General features: G+C 42.3%; 1 protein-coding gene across 1 annotated transcript in view; it reads left to right on the top strand.

Moving 5' to 3' along the window:
* PANX1 (pannexin 1) overlaps positions 1 to 13,851 on the top strand; it is a 44,755-nt gene that overhangs the window by 16,912 nt on the left and 13,992 nt on the right. The window contains exon 2 of the mRNA XM_019525034.1: positions 8,910 to 9,040. Coding sequence (XP_019380579.1) covers positions 8,910 to 9,040 — 131 coding nt within the window. The remainder of the gene's footprint in view (positions 1 to 8,909; positions 9,041 to 13,851) is intronic.

The raw sequence follows: 13,851 nt of genomic DNA on the forward strand, positions 1-13,851 counted from the left end.
CCCCCCCCCCCCCCAGACCCAGGAGGCACCAGTCGCTGAGCCGGGAGTGGGTCCCCAGCACACTCCCCAGTGGACCAGGAAGTGGACTGGAAATGTTTCTGGTCCACTTCCAGGTCTGCTGCTGAGCCCCCCGCACTGCTGTGCCCCAGCACCGCAGGGTTCAGAGCCCCTGCTACCTAGAGGTATATAGAAGATCATTTAAAGCTGTCTCTGTGTCCGAATGGCCAAATCTGTCTGAATCTCTCCGAATCGATTTGGAGGGTTTTGAATTGATTTGGAGAGATAAAAGGGTCCTCTGATCTGATTCAGATATTTGGCCACTGAATCAGGCAGAATCTCCACTGAATCGAATCACGGACTGAAGCTTTGCACAGCCCTAGTGAATATCAGCATTCTTAATCATGGCAATGTCTTGTATAGAGCAATAAAATAGTATTTTTAAAAGATCTGCTCAGGTTTTTAAGGCCAAATTCTGATTTTAGAGGCATATCTGCAGTTCCCATTAACCTCAGCTGATGCCCCAGTAGAGTCAGTGGGAGTTTTCTTGTTAATGTCTACATGGCCAGAATTGAAACATTTTAAGGAAGCTCTTCCTGTTCATCCAAAGGCACAATTTTAGTCATAAATAGATAGGAAAGCTATTAGCTTGAAAATGTATCCCCTTTTGATTGACTCAGTGCTCTAATTGGTTGTAATGTGCTCAACTTCCTACATTACTGAATAAATTATGCCCCATAATTAGCAATTTGAGAGACCAATTGCTTATTTGTGGAAAGTAAAGGATGAGTGGCAGTTCATTTACTTATCCCATCTTGCATCTCTGCACTGGATCCCCAGTAAACAGCCCATTAAGTTTAAAATGCTTAAGCTTCCTTTACAGTTTTGCAACAGTCTTGTGTTATGGAATGTCTTCTGCTTCATCACCAAACCTAGCATGAATGAACAAGTGCGTTTCTTTTTTCAGCACCCACTTAGGCCCTTTTCCAATGTCTTGCTTGTATGCTGGATGACTTTCTCTTAGTTCACCAAACCAACAACTTTGATTCAAGAAGTATCTATAGTAAGGGGTGCATCTACACGAGATGTTTAATGCACAGTTGACTAATTAGCTACACAGTAAACATCTTGGCACTTACACATATGCCCCTATTAGGCTGGAGTAAACTAATTTACTCTGCAGCAGGATAGTACTTGTAAATACACATACTATCCTGCTGGGGAGTAAAAACCTCCACAGCAGTGCACATGTAGACACTGGAGGGACTGGCTGGGGCATGAGAGTGCTTCAGTGTAGGGGACGCCTGCTGGCTAGCCCCACACTGAAGCACCCTTGTGCCCCAGACAGGTCCTCCACAGCATGTTGAGCTGGGTCGGCTGATCCCCAGACCCTTGCCAGCCAGTGCTGCTCTGCCCCACCTAAACTTGCTGTGCATGAATAATCTGTGGAGTTTATTGATCTGGAGCTTATTGCTCCTGGGTGCATGTTCACATGGCATACACAGGAGCAATAAACTCACAGCAATAAGTTCCACAATTTATTCATGTGCTGTAATTCCATGTGTAGATGTGCCCAAAAACAGTAACATCTCATCTAGCCTCCAACACATACAAAGTTGTCCATTCTTCATTGGGATGTCTCAGTGGACCCTGGGTGCCTTAGAGTGAAAGCCTGTTGCAGCAGGAAATGTGTTTTATTTTGTGTGTTGTTCAGATCCTGGCATTCTATCAGATGTAATATAGCACTAAAGTGAACAGATCTTGCTTAGTGTTTTCATAATCAAATATCTTGGTCCTGTGACTCGTTCAATTTGTCTGTGATTTGCCTAACACATTTTCAGCCTCATAAGTAATAAATAGTTATAAAATGAATATTTTCAAATAAAAATTTACTGTTTGTTCTTAGTAATGAGTTTCCTTTATGAGAACAAGTGATTAGTTATGCAGGGCTGAATTCTGAAATGGACTAATGTTCTGATACATAGTGAGAAAAAAAGGATGTGATTATCATCAGTTTTCAAAAGTACCTACTGCTTGAAATCTGACTACTTCCTTAGGTGTCAAATTGGGATCTGTGGGCAGGGAGAGGAAAAGCTGCGGTCATGAAAGTTAGGCCCTCTGACTAATTTGACTTCTGTAAAATGAAGTTCTTAATGCTTATCTCACCAGAGAGTTGTCAGAGTTAAAGTTTGAATAGAGGTGTGCACTCTACCACTGCTGAAATGGAGTGGAACACAAACACTGATGAACCACAACAGGAAATCTACCTGGCACCATAAAATCTCACTGATTGACTTTTTCTCTTCGTATAGCAGCTTAAGGTTTTCTTTGGGACTCTGGGAAGAGGTAAGGATCTTGGTTTGTTGATCCTTTTCTAGTAATAGGGCCAAAAGTTATCAAATACAACTAAATCCTGCTCTGTTTTAAAAAATTACCACTGTCAAAACTCTCATTTGCATCCCTGGAAACAGGAGCTGGCCAAGTTTTGTTGGTTGTATTATGGAAGTGCCTAGAAGCCTCAACCAAGAATGGGTCCCATTCGGCCCATGCATGTCTACATATGCATGTAAGCATGACTAAATGTAATGCACATTAAGCTAATGTGCATTGGGCATGTCTATGTGCATTTAAGCGTGTCAAAATTTAATGCGCATTAGCTTAATGCACATTAAGTGGGTTTAGGTAGGCATCTATATATGCAAGCATTAAAGCTCATTATCGTTGTGTGTGGACTGACTTGGGACTAAAGTTAGTCCCAAGTCAGTCCACACACACAGAATTAATGCACTTTAACACATCTATACATGCGTTAATGTGCTTTTAACTAATTGTGCCTAAATTCGATGCCTGCATTTGCAGGTATCAAATTTAGGCACAAATAGCTTAAATTCACCATTTTTAATAAGTGTTAAGGGTGTGCCCATGTAGACACATGCCTTTAATGCACATTAACATAAGCTAATTCACATTAAAGTGCCAAGTGTTGATGTGCCCATTGTGTTACAAAACCACTGAAAACAGACCCTGTCCCAAAGAGCCCACAGTGTAAATACACATGGGCATGCACAGATAGGTAAACTGACTTGCACAAGTATGTTGATGGTATGGATAAGAACTTCACCTGAAATTCAGCCTATTTCTACTGGGAAAAGCAGCTCAAGTGACACATCAGGCATCTATCTATCTCATGAAACAATAAACAAGAGATTTGCTTTGAGTGAGGCTGATATCAGCTTGTTGAACATCTGTGATTGTGGCTGTAGAACCTAGTTCTTGAATGACAACCCCTTCCGCACTTATCACACGTGAAGTTCATATCTAAGAGTTCTGAATGTGGTGTGGGTTTCTTCCTGAAGTTTCCCACGTGTTGGGCTTGTTTCTCTTAAAAGCCTTCATTGCATACTCAATAGAATGTTTCCAAGCACTGCAGTCCTCAGCAATCTTCTCCCAGTCTTTTGGCTCAATGATCGTTGCCTTCGTATCTCTCTTGCAAACTTCTTTGAAACAGAGATAAGGACGCCTGCATGGTCTTCTTCCTCTGACGAGTTCTCAAGGATCTCTCCCATGGAGTATACAGTCATCATCCTTTTCCCACATATGACCTAGCCATCAAAACTGATGCAGACTGAGAAGAGAACGGATGCTCAGAATATTGGCATGTTCCAAGACCGCAGCATGGGCAGCTTTATTCTGCCAGGAAATTCTTACAATACGGCAAAGGCAACTTAAGTGGAAGCTGTCCAGGTGCTTTACTTGTATAAAGCATGTAGTCCAGAATTTGCTGCCATACAAAAGGATGTTACTGGCACAAGCACGCTGTACTTTGACTTTGACTTTGACCTTAACAGTCTGTTGTTGTTCCATACTTGCTTGCTTAGCATGCTCATAATACCCATACTGGTAAAGTATCAGGTATTCAGTTCTCTCTGAAGTGAGCTCCCCTCATTCCATCGTGAAAAGAGCGGATTATGCTGAGTTTTGGTGAACAGCCAATCTTTTCCAGTAATTTGAAGAGGCCTTTTCTGCTGACAAGGTCAAAGGCTTTGGTCAGGTCAGTGACGGCAATATAGAGGGGTCTCCTTTGTTCCCTACATTTTTCTTGGTTTTATCAGAATGAGATCATATCTATGGTGGACCAGCTAGCTCTGAAGCTGCATTGTGACTCAGGGTAAACACAGCCAGCAAGGATCTGAAGTCTTCTGAGCACTGCCTGAGTGACAATTTTTCCTACAGTACTTTGTAATGAAATGCCACAATTGTTGTTGCAGTCACTGTGGTCTCTTTATTCTTGTACAGAGTTACTATATTAGCATCTTGCATATCTTGTACTGTGCCTACTGTCCAGCAGTGAATAAGAAGCTCATATAAGTGCATAGGAAGCACAGATTTCCTGCACTCAATCACTTTTTTTCTAGGAATGCCATCTTTTCCTGGGGTCCAGCCAGTAGCCAAATTACTTAGGTGCTCAACATTTGGATTATCATCAGGCTCTTCAAGGAACAGCTACTGGGAAAAGAGGCTGGAGTGCCATAGTAGGGACCTTAAATTCAGGACAGTGCTCAGGCCCTGAGAGAGACAGCTGGAAGGTTGCTTGCAAGTTCAGCGCAGATGACATGCAAGGGTTGGGTGGGGCTGGGGCACAATATCATGGTCCGTAAGGCAGCCCTAGGAAGGTACTGTAACAGACTTGTACTATGCACTCATATTGCTTGCTGTTAGGTAATTCCCTGTTTTCCCTAATAAGTTCTTTTCGTGGGTTTGCTGGTAATCACAAGTATGCTAGTGAAAATGATTTGCACCCTATTACAGGGGTGTAGGTTGTAGCTGTGTTGGTCTAAGGACATAGGCAGACAAGGTACTTTGGGTGAATCTGATATCTTTTATTAGACCTCAAGCCCAGAACACACCAAATGGATCCAGACCATGCCATGACAAGAAATGCAAAACCTGCCAACACATCTCCACCACCCCCACAATTACTGCACCCCACAACAGAGCCATCAGCATTCCCAGATCTTTCAGCTGCACCTCCAGAAATGTAATATATCTCATCCAGTGCACCAAATGCCCTGACGGAAAATACGTAGGAGAGACCAAACAACAACTGTGCACCAGAATGAATGCACACCAGAAATCTATCAAAGACAGGAATACCCAGTTACCTGTGGGGGCACATTTTTCCCAAGAAAACCACTCTCTCTCCAATCTCTGTCCTGATCCTCAAAGGAAACTTAAAAAACACTTCCCAGAGATGAGCCTATGAACTCCACTTCATCAGATTCCTGGACACTAAAAATCATGGAGTAAATATAGTCATTGGATTTATGACACAGTATAACTTGCCTGACATCTGACTCCCCAGGTATCTCTCCACTATCCATCCCCCTTCTCTCCTCCCCACCCCCCCAGCCTGTCTTTCACCCATTGACTTCTCAGTTTACATTTTCACTGACTACCTGTCTTGTACGCAGACCAGACCAGCCTCTGGCTTCTTTACTTTTCATTCCATCCAGGAAGAGCTCACACCAACTGCTGAAACTGCCTTAGCCTGACGAAGGGTTTTTGAACCCAAAAGCTTGCTTAATAATTGTTTTCCAACTATTTAAGTTGGTCTAATAAGATATCAGATTCACCCAAGGAACCTTGCCTGCCTTGCACCCTGTTGGCACTTCATGGGCTTCTCTAGCTGTAATACAAGACTGCAGCTGTTTTGTGCATTCATTCAGTAGGGCAGCTTTCTGCAGAGTGCTGCTTCTGTGGTGGTTGCTTTCATTAATATATAAATTAACCTTCTTCTCCACCCTTTTATGTTAACGATGCTATAAATATAATTTCATTGATGTTTGCAACTTCTCTCGCAAATTTGGCAAAGTGAGGTGCTGTGACTGCTTGTTCATATAATAAGATCATTTTGCTGTTACCTTGTCCACCCTACTCTCTATCATATTCACAAGCAGTCTCTTATGTATGAACACTAGACAATGTATTTTGGACAGTGACTGCTTTTTTTTTTCTTATTACACACAGGAGTGCAGGATGGCAGTGACCTCCTGGGTCACTTAATCCAGGCCCCTGCTGTCACAGACAACTGTACCATATATCCCTTTCATAAACTAATTTACCTGAGTCAATGTGTGTTGCATAATAGGGCCTTAACCTTTATAGCATGCTCTTTAGGTAAATATGTTAATAGTTTCAACTTTCCAAGATACCTTTATGTTAAAAACCTGTTTTATTGATAAGAACTGATAAGAATTCTTTGTGAAAATTATGAAAATAGTATGCAGTCGATCTCGGTAACCTGCATACTTGAGTGCGCAATTAGCACAAACATTCAATTTCTTCCAACTTATTAATAAAGCACTCATAAATTTATCAGTAAAACTCTACAATGTTTAAAAAAAAATCGATACAATAGTTGTTTAAACACCAAACATACAAGCTCCTGAGTACCATGATGTGTCTGGTTTTCTGCTTATCTGTAAAAATCCCTTTTATACTAGTGGAACTATTAAATTACACAGGGACTTATCTGGTACACCACTGAGATAAGGAGTGACACCTGCCTGAAATTGTTGTGACAGTGTTATAATGTAACAAATTATTAAAATTATACCCAAATAAAGAGAAAAATGTGTGTTAAGTAGAACTTTTTTCCTGTTATGACAAAAGTTAGAGTACTCCCTTAATTCCCCTCAACTTCAGTGACATTTGAGATGGCTGGACCACAGCAGTAGATTCTTATCAGTTTCCATTACTCATTCACAAAAATGTCACTTGCAGTGAGTCTCTCATTTATTCATTTGAAGGAGTGAGATTCTGCTGTACCAGAATTGTGTTCAGTTTTTCTGACTAATGTCACTGGTATTAAGGCAGGCATAACCCAGCACATTCCTATTTGCCCGTCTTCTGAAAGTGTGCTTTACTATTGTTTTACCCGCAACCCTACTGATAGCAGCAGGAGTCTTGCTAACTTGTGGGAGAAGAGCATAAAGTAGGGGCAGGCTACTTTTTCAAGCCACAGGCCAAAACAACTTAACTCCAGTCTGCTATGGGCCCGGTGGCTTTGGTAGTATGTCAGCAGTAAGCGGGGTTTACCTGCATTCATGCCACGACCAGGCAGCTGGGAGCTGCACACATACCACTAACTCCCCACTTCCTAATTGAGGCATAAGCACTTCTTCCATCCCCTGGGGAGCTGTGCTGGGCCTGGGTAGCTAAACCTGTGCTCATGCTGCTGCTGTCACTGCTTCTCCCTCACCCGGGGAGGAGTGGCAATACAGGTGGCTCTGTGGTCTGGATCCAGCCCACAGGCCATATATTGCTGACCCCTGGTATAGAGCTCAGCTTTGCAGCCTGATACCTAGACTGTGGAAGGACCCTCAAATTGGATGCGAACCCACATGGTATTTCCTAGTCTTCCACAGACAGTGGGGACAACTCTGAGTTATACAAGTCCCTGGAGTTTTGAAGAATATAATGGTTGAGCACTGCACCAACCCTGTTAAATCCATCTGAGCCCTATGTAAATCCGATAAATAAATTACTGTTTTCATAAGAGAGTCTTGTGACTGCTCAGAGCATGTTGTCATGACACTGCAGCCTTATAAACAATTACGATAATGACTCATAATAATAATAAAGGTTTTTGTTCATGTGGTGCATGAAGCCTGTACCCGTCTTTGGTTCACAGTGCTGTACAGTCTATACCCGATCACTGTTTTGATGCATTTAGCTCTTTTTTAATAGAACAGGCCCTCTTTCTTTTGTAAAAATGACCTCTGCGTATCATTCCACATAGCCTACAAAGCAATCCTGCCATGATTCTTATTCCTTCTCCACTAAGAGGGGAGTGGGGAAGGAACCTATCGGCAGATATAATAAGCACTGATTTCTCTGTGGGTTTTTTTTTTTTTAAATAGTCATAAACTTTTTTCTTTATTTTTTGCATTGCAATTACTTTATTAAATATCGTGCCTCCCCAAATGATCCCACTGTTATTAAGTCTGTTTTGATAAAGCTTAGTGTGTGAATGGAGCTGGGCTAGGTTTGGATTTGGTTCAAAGGTCACGTCATGGCTGCCTCTGCTGTGCCCAGCACCCCTGCCGTGAAATATATCCCACCTAGGTGGTCCCACTCCTCCTGTGCTGCCTGTCTTCCATTTGAGTGATTCCAGGCACATGCCAGTCTTAAGCTGTCTGTCTCAGTTGTGCTTATTCATGCACACTCGGGGCCATCGAAAGGCAGCTGCATTGCCTCCTGTGTGGGATGTAATATGCGCAGACTAAGAGCAGATAGGTAGGGCTTGCTAAATGGGTGGGACAGAAATGCCTTCAGACTTAGGCCTGCCACCTTCTCCTCCTAGCTCCCTGTCAGTCATACACAAGGTAACCTGCAGTAGAACTGGGACTTTTCCAGTTGTACAGAGTGAATGAGAGGGGCTGGTGGCAAAAACGGGGTCCAGCACAGGGGACTGTTGTTTGCATGTATTGAGAGTGCCATTCATAAACGCCGAAAGAACCAGGGGTGCTATTCCAACAAGTGGTGTGAGGAACCACAAGTAAGAATAAGTAACTTGCCGTTCCTGTTACTGTTTTGTAGTAGGGGTGGTGGGGTCTTTATACAATGGATTAATGGATTTAAGGCAGTGGTTTTCAACCTGTGGTCTGCAGACCCCCAGGGGTCCACAGACTGTCTAAGGTGTCTGCAAAAGATGACTGTGATCAGTCAAAAGTATGTGAATACACATACTTACAATTCAAAGGGCTCTACACCTCCAGTCAAAATTTCCAAAGGGCTCCACAAATGAAAAAAGGCTGAAAACCACTGATTTTAAGGTGTTTGAAAAGCCCAAATGCTCTTTTTTTTTCCTCCTAAATTTTGACCTTTAACTATCCTGCTTTGCTTTTCAGGGACTCAGATAAGCTGTTTTGCACCCAGCTCGTTTTCTTGGCGCCAGGCCGCTTATGTGGACTCCTACTGCTGGGCAGCTGTGCAGCAAAGGCAGGAGGGCACAGGAAACCTTCCACTGTGGCTCCACAAAGTACGTACCCACTGAGCTTCCTGGGAAGGCTCGTCCAGGGCAGAGGCCTGTCCTTGATCCTCCTCACGCTCTTCTTGTGCTTGAATGCGTGGCTTTGATTTAGCTTTTCATTGTATTTTTAGCAGGCATATTTACTGTCTCTTGTGCCCAAATATGGTAGTGTTGGAAGAGGTATTTCCATTACAAAAATAGCTGTAGTATGATGTATCCAGTGAATGTTGCCAGTTACTTGATCTATAAGAAATGGCAGCACTAAAATGCAGTACAAATATTCAAGCAAAAATGGCATTTTCTTCTTCAATATACCTCTTCTAAGACAGCATCCAGAGCCATGTCTGCTGATTTGGAAATGGGGAAGACAATAGTTTACTATCTTTGGCTCTTCTTAGCCTTGTGTCCCCAAGGCGTTAAAGAAAGGATGCTGTTAATTTAGTGGACAAAAAGAAGAGCCCATACTACTTTAGTGCTACAATTAGTGCAGCAGGGCTCTTTATGGAGGCTGTGGTACCACACAGTGTGAGTCAAGATGTCACAGTCTAATCCTGGGTTGTACTGGAAGAGCCAGTTGCAGCAGGGCTATCTATTTTGTTTAGGTTGGAGCCCATGAGCTTTCATTGTTTGCTTTCAACTCGTTTAGTTTTGTTTCTGACAGGTTGGCATTAATCCTCTTGGGAAGAGAGCAGCAGCAGTAAACCTCTAATGCTATCTGTGGGGAACAGCTCAAGTGACTCACAGTTATTAAGTCTTGTTATGAAGGCTTAGCTGATGTGACAATAGATGCTATCCCAAATGTTGACATGTAGGCTTATTACCACATGATCTTGGTAGTGGTTTAATGCAATATTATTCAGGACAGTATGTGATATTTTCTTAAAATACATTGCTTTGGAGCAGTCTCTGCAACCTGTCAAAACAGTCATTTATATTGACCCATATTCAAGCAGTAAAATTAAATAAATAACAGATGGGTTTGGAAAAGTCATTTATATTGAGAATAATTTGAGATGCAGTTTCCAGTCTGGAGCCAGGATAATCTGTGCCCATATGGCATTACTGAATTCCAAGTTATTCTTAATATAAATGACCAAGTCTATAATTAATTCATATCCTGCTTCTCAAAGTTTCTGCTGGCTCATGTCTATCTGTGGAGGGGTTTACCAGGCATAGCCTTTTTCTTGGCTTTGTGTCTCCCAAGAGACACAAAGACTCGAAATCTGTGGGCAGTCGGTCTAAGTGATTTTATATCATCATCTTCTTCTTATCTTCCCCTTCAGAAGTCTTACTCACTTCTCTCTTTGTTTCCTCCCACAGTTTTCATTTTTGTGGCAATTAAATTACTTTTCTCAACAACATGAGCCAGTTTTGAGGTTGCAGTTTTCACAGCCATGTGAAAACAGCCATAAATTGGTGCTTATACCTATGTTCAGTACAGCAAGTCAAACAAGTGAGCCACCCATCAGGCTGGCATGGTTAAGGCCTGCCAGTCTCTTGTAGCCAACAGCACACAAAGCAGTGATGTGAATAGCATCACTTCTAGACACCTTTGACTCCAGACTCACTGACCTGCACCCTATGGGCTTGGGTGACATCAACTTCAACTTATGCTCTTGGAGCTGTAGCAAAACGTCCTCGTGGAAAAGAGATGACCAAAGAGAAATATCATAGACGTCTATAAAATCATGAATGGTGTGGGGAAAAAGTGAACTGGCAACTGTCATTCACTGTGCTGTATAATATAAAAGGGAGGGGGGTGCCTATAAAATTATCAAGCAGTAGTTTTAAAACTCACAACGGGCAATATTTTTTCACAAAGTGTATAATTAAATTGCCACAGGACACGGGAGGCCAATGATATGGCCAGGTCCAGAAAAGGATTAGGTATTTTTTTGGAGGACAGTCCCATTGGGGCCACAAAATTCAACAGTTAAGGGTGTGACCTCAAACTTGGGGCATCCCTACACCTAGGACTGTTAGTAACTGGGGGCACTTTTGCATGTGCTGTGATGCATTGATTAGAGCCCATCGGAGAGACTTGAATTGAGTCTGCTGGAGCCTTCTAATCTTATCAGAGCGCTCTAATGTGCTGCCACATCTCATGTATTCAGCAACCCCTCATTTTGACAACCTTCAGTTAAAGCCATCTCCACTGCCATTTTGAATCACAGGATGCTAAATACACAAGACACTGTAGGCATTTTAATATAGGGCGGCTCCTGAGAATCACTCTAACTAAAACGTCCCCGCGCCCCACCCCAGAACACATGTATAGGGGCCCTAGGAGGCTATGTGATCATTCTACACATACCCTGTTATACTCTTTCCCCTGAAGCACATGCAACAGTTGGTGATAGGCCTTTTAGTTATAGAAAGAAAATGGGCCTAAGCCCACTGGAAACCGCAAGATGCCCTTAATGGCTAGAGGGAAGCCACTTAATATATGATGGCTAATTTCTTGAGACAATACATGAGAAAACAGAAACAAGAATGCAGGTTATAACTAGGGTGCCAAAGGAGGACACTGAGCAGAGACCTAGCACCCACTGCCCCTTTGATACCACCTAGTAAAACTCTGCTCAGAGACATATACAGACGAGGGAAAGGAAGACAGCCACACAGTCACCTGGGTTCCCCCGGCCAGCAGCTCCTTCCTTGTCAGGTAGATGGACAGTTTAACCAGGGCCAGTAGGAGATTGACCAGCAGGTCCTAGGACTTTGTGGGGCTACAGATAGTGTGTGCATAAAATTAAAGGCATGGGGAAAAGTGAAACCAGAAGCTCAATAAGAGGTGTTTTAGAAGACGAGAGGCTGCAGCCTCATGCAGTCCAGGTGTGCGTACACCAGGGTCTGCCTCTGGCTAGGGAATAGATGGGTGTTAGGGGGATCCCTAAATTGTCCCAGTTAGGATACTGAGCAAGGTACCTGCTCCGCCACTGCACCCCTCTATTTAGTGCTGCATGAGCTGAATTTGGGGGTCACTAACATGGTTTCTCCTAAAGTCTGAACATTCACTGAATGGCAGATTCCCATCTTCCTATGACTAGCATCCCCAGAGCTAAAGCCCTCCATGGGTCAGCTTATACTTTAGCAATGTTCTTGTATTCCACCATGAAGAAGGCTTTCATTAGCTGCCCTTTAAATCTTCTTAGGGCTGTTTTATTTTTAGAACCATTCAGCCAAAACGTGAATGTGCTGTTCTCATTAAGAAATTGTCAGAGAAATACTTTTAATTTATTATTCTTAGTTTATTGAATGGGCCCCAGAACAATCGACAGTGTTGCCAGCTGCATAACAGAGATTACAACTCTGGGATCCAAGCAACCATCTGTGACATGGGGGAGCAGCAACAGACCTGAATTTTTTTTGTGACTATTTAATCCATGTGGTGATGGTTAAAGCACCTGATGCTAAAGAAAAAGACAGAAGCAGTTCTACTTGCACATAGAGTATATACACATTGTACTTGTAAGCTTAAATCAATTTTTTCTTGTATCCATTCACGTTTTAAATTGGGGATGTCAAACTTGCAGCTCACAGGCCAGATTCTGCCTGTAGAGTGTGGCCTTCAAGGCTGGTAGTGATGGCTGTGTTAACCCCCACAGTCACTGCCACTCACCCCACTGCTGCCACTCGCCACCATGTCCATATTTGGCCCATGAAGAGCCCCACAGAGCAGATTTGTCCAGGTGTGTTTGACATCTCTGTTTAAGATGCAGAATGAATTTGATCATTTCTGAGAATTTGGCTCAAAAAGGTTGAAACGGGTAGCTTGAAGGAGGAAAATTGAGGAGGATGCTTTTTAGTCAGGAGAAGAAGAACTAAGAACTTGAAGCTGTTAAATGAAAGGTGGTCCAGACTTGACTGTTTTTCACTTGTTTGAGAACCTGAGGGTGCTCCATTTTCTTCTTAGTAAAGAGTTATGTTTGTCTTCTTCAGATAGTCAGCTTGCTTTGCCTTACACCTGCCCATTTCATTAGGTTTTTTTAAATCTGTAAGTAACAGAGGACTGTTGAGTCTCTGTTTCAGCTGTGTAGATGCATTATTTGTCTGCCCTTACTGGATTGCATGGATTGTGCATAACAACTCATTCCCCTTTTGTCCCAGCAAAGAGACAAGTAACTTTTGAGGTTAATGTCAGAGGCTACTATTTTCTATGATTACTGAGCCAAATGTCACCATCATCATGGAGGGGTATATGTTGGGGCAATGTCATATGATGATTCACACTGCTGTGACAGATGTATCTCTGAATTTGGATAGTTGACTTTTTATAAGCTTGAACTGTTCATTCTTGTTTCTGTGGGATTTTTACACAGTAGACAAGGGAAAATATTTGTTCCAAATCTTCAGCCATAAATTTCTAAAGAGACTCAGTTTCCTGTTAAACATCTAAATAAATGGTCATATTTTTCTACTTCACAATAAGTAGATGCACAGTCTGAAGACTTTTTAAACCTCAAGGACTACAGTTTTGGATCACATCAATTAAACTGACACCAGGTATTAAATATAACTGTGTTTGGTGAACTAAGAACATAACAGGTTTAGTGAGGCTTTGGAACATTCCTTTCATACATTTTATAAATAAATTTTGTATGTGTTTTGGTAAGTAGAGAACACAACATTTTACAAATGAGGTGTAAGTTGATGTCACTGAGATAGGCAGAAGCTTTAAATACTGACATCGCTAGATATCCTGTTACTCAAGGTATCCTTAACATGTAACATTTTAAATCCTATGTTCCGAAGCTTGATTGCAAGTGAGAGATACAGGCTATTACCAGAACAAATTCTGATTTTTTTTTTTTTTTTTT

The sequence above is a fragment of the Gavialis gangeticus genome, unplaced genomic scaffold, assembly GCF_001723915.1.
Source record: "Gavialis gangeticus isolate Ggan-Ray unplaced genomic scaffold, GavGan_comp1, whole genome shotgun sequence".
Taxonomy (NCBI): domain Eukaryota; kingdom Metazoa; phylum Chordata; order Crocodylia; family Gavialidae; genus Gavialis; species Gavialis gangeticus.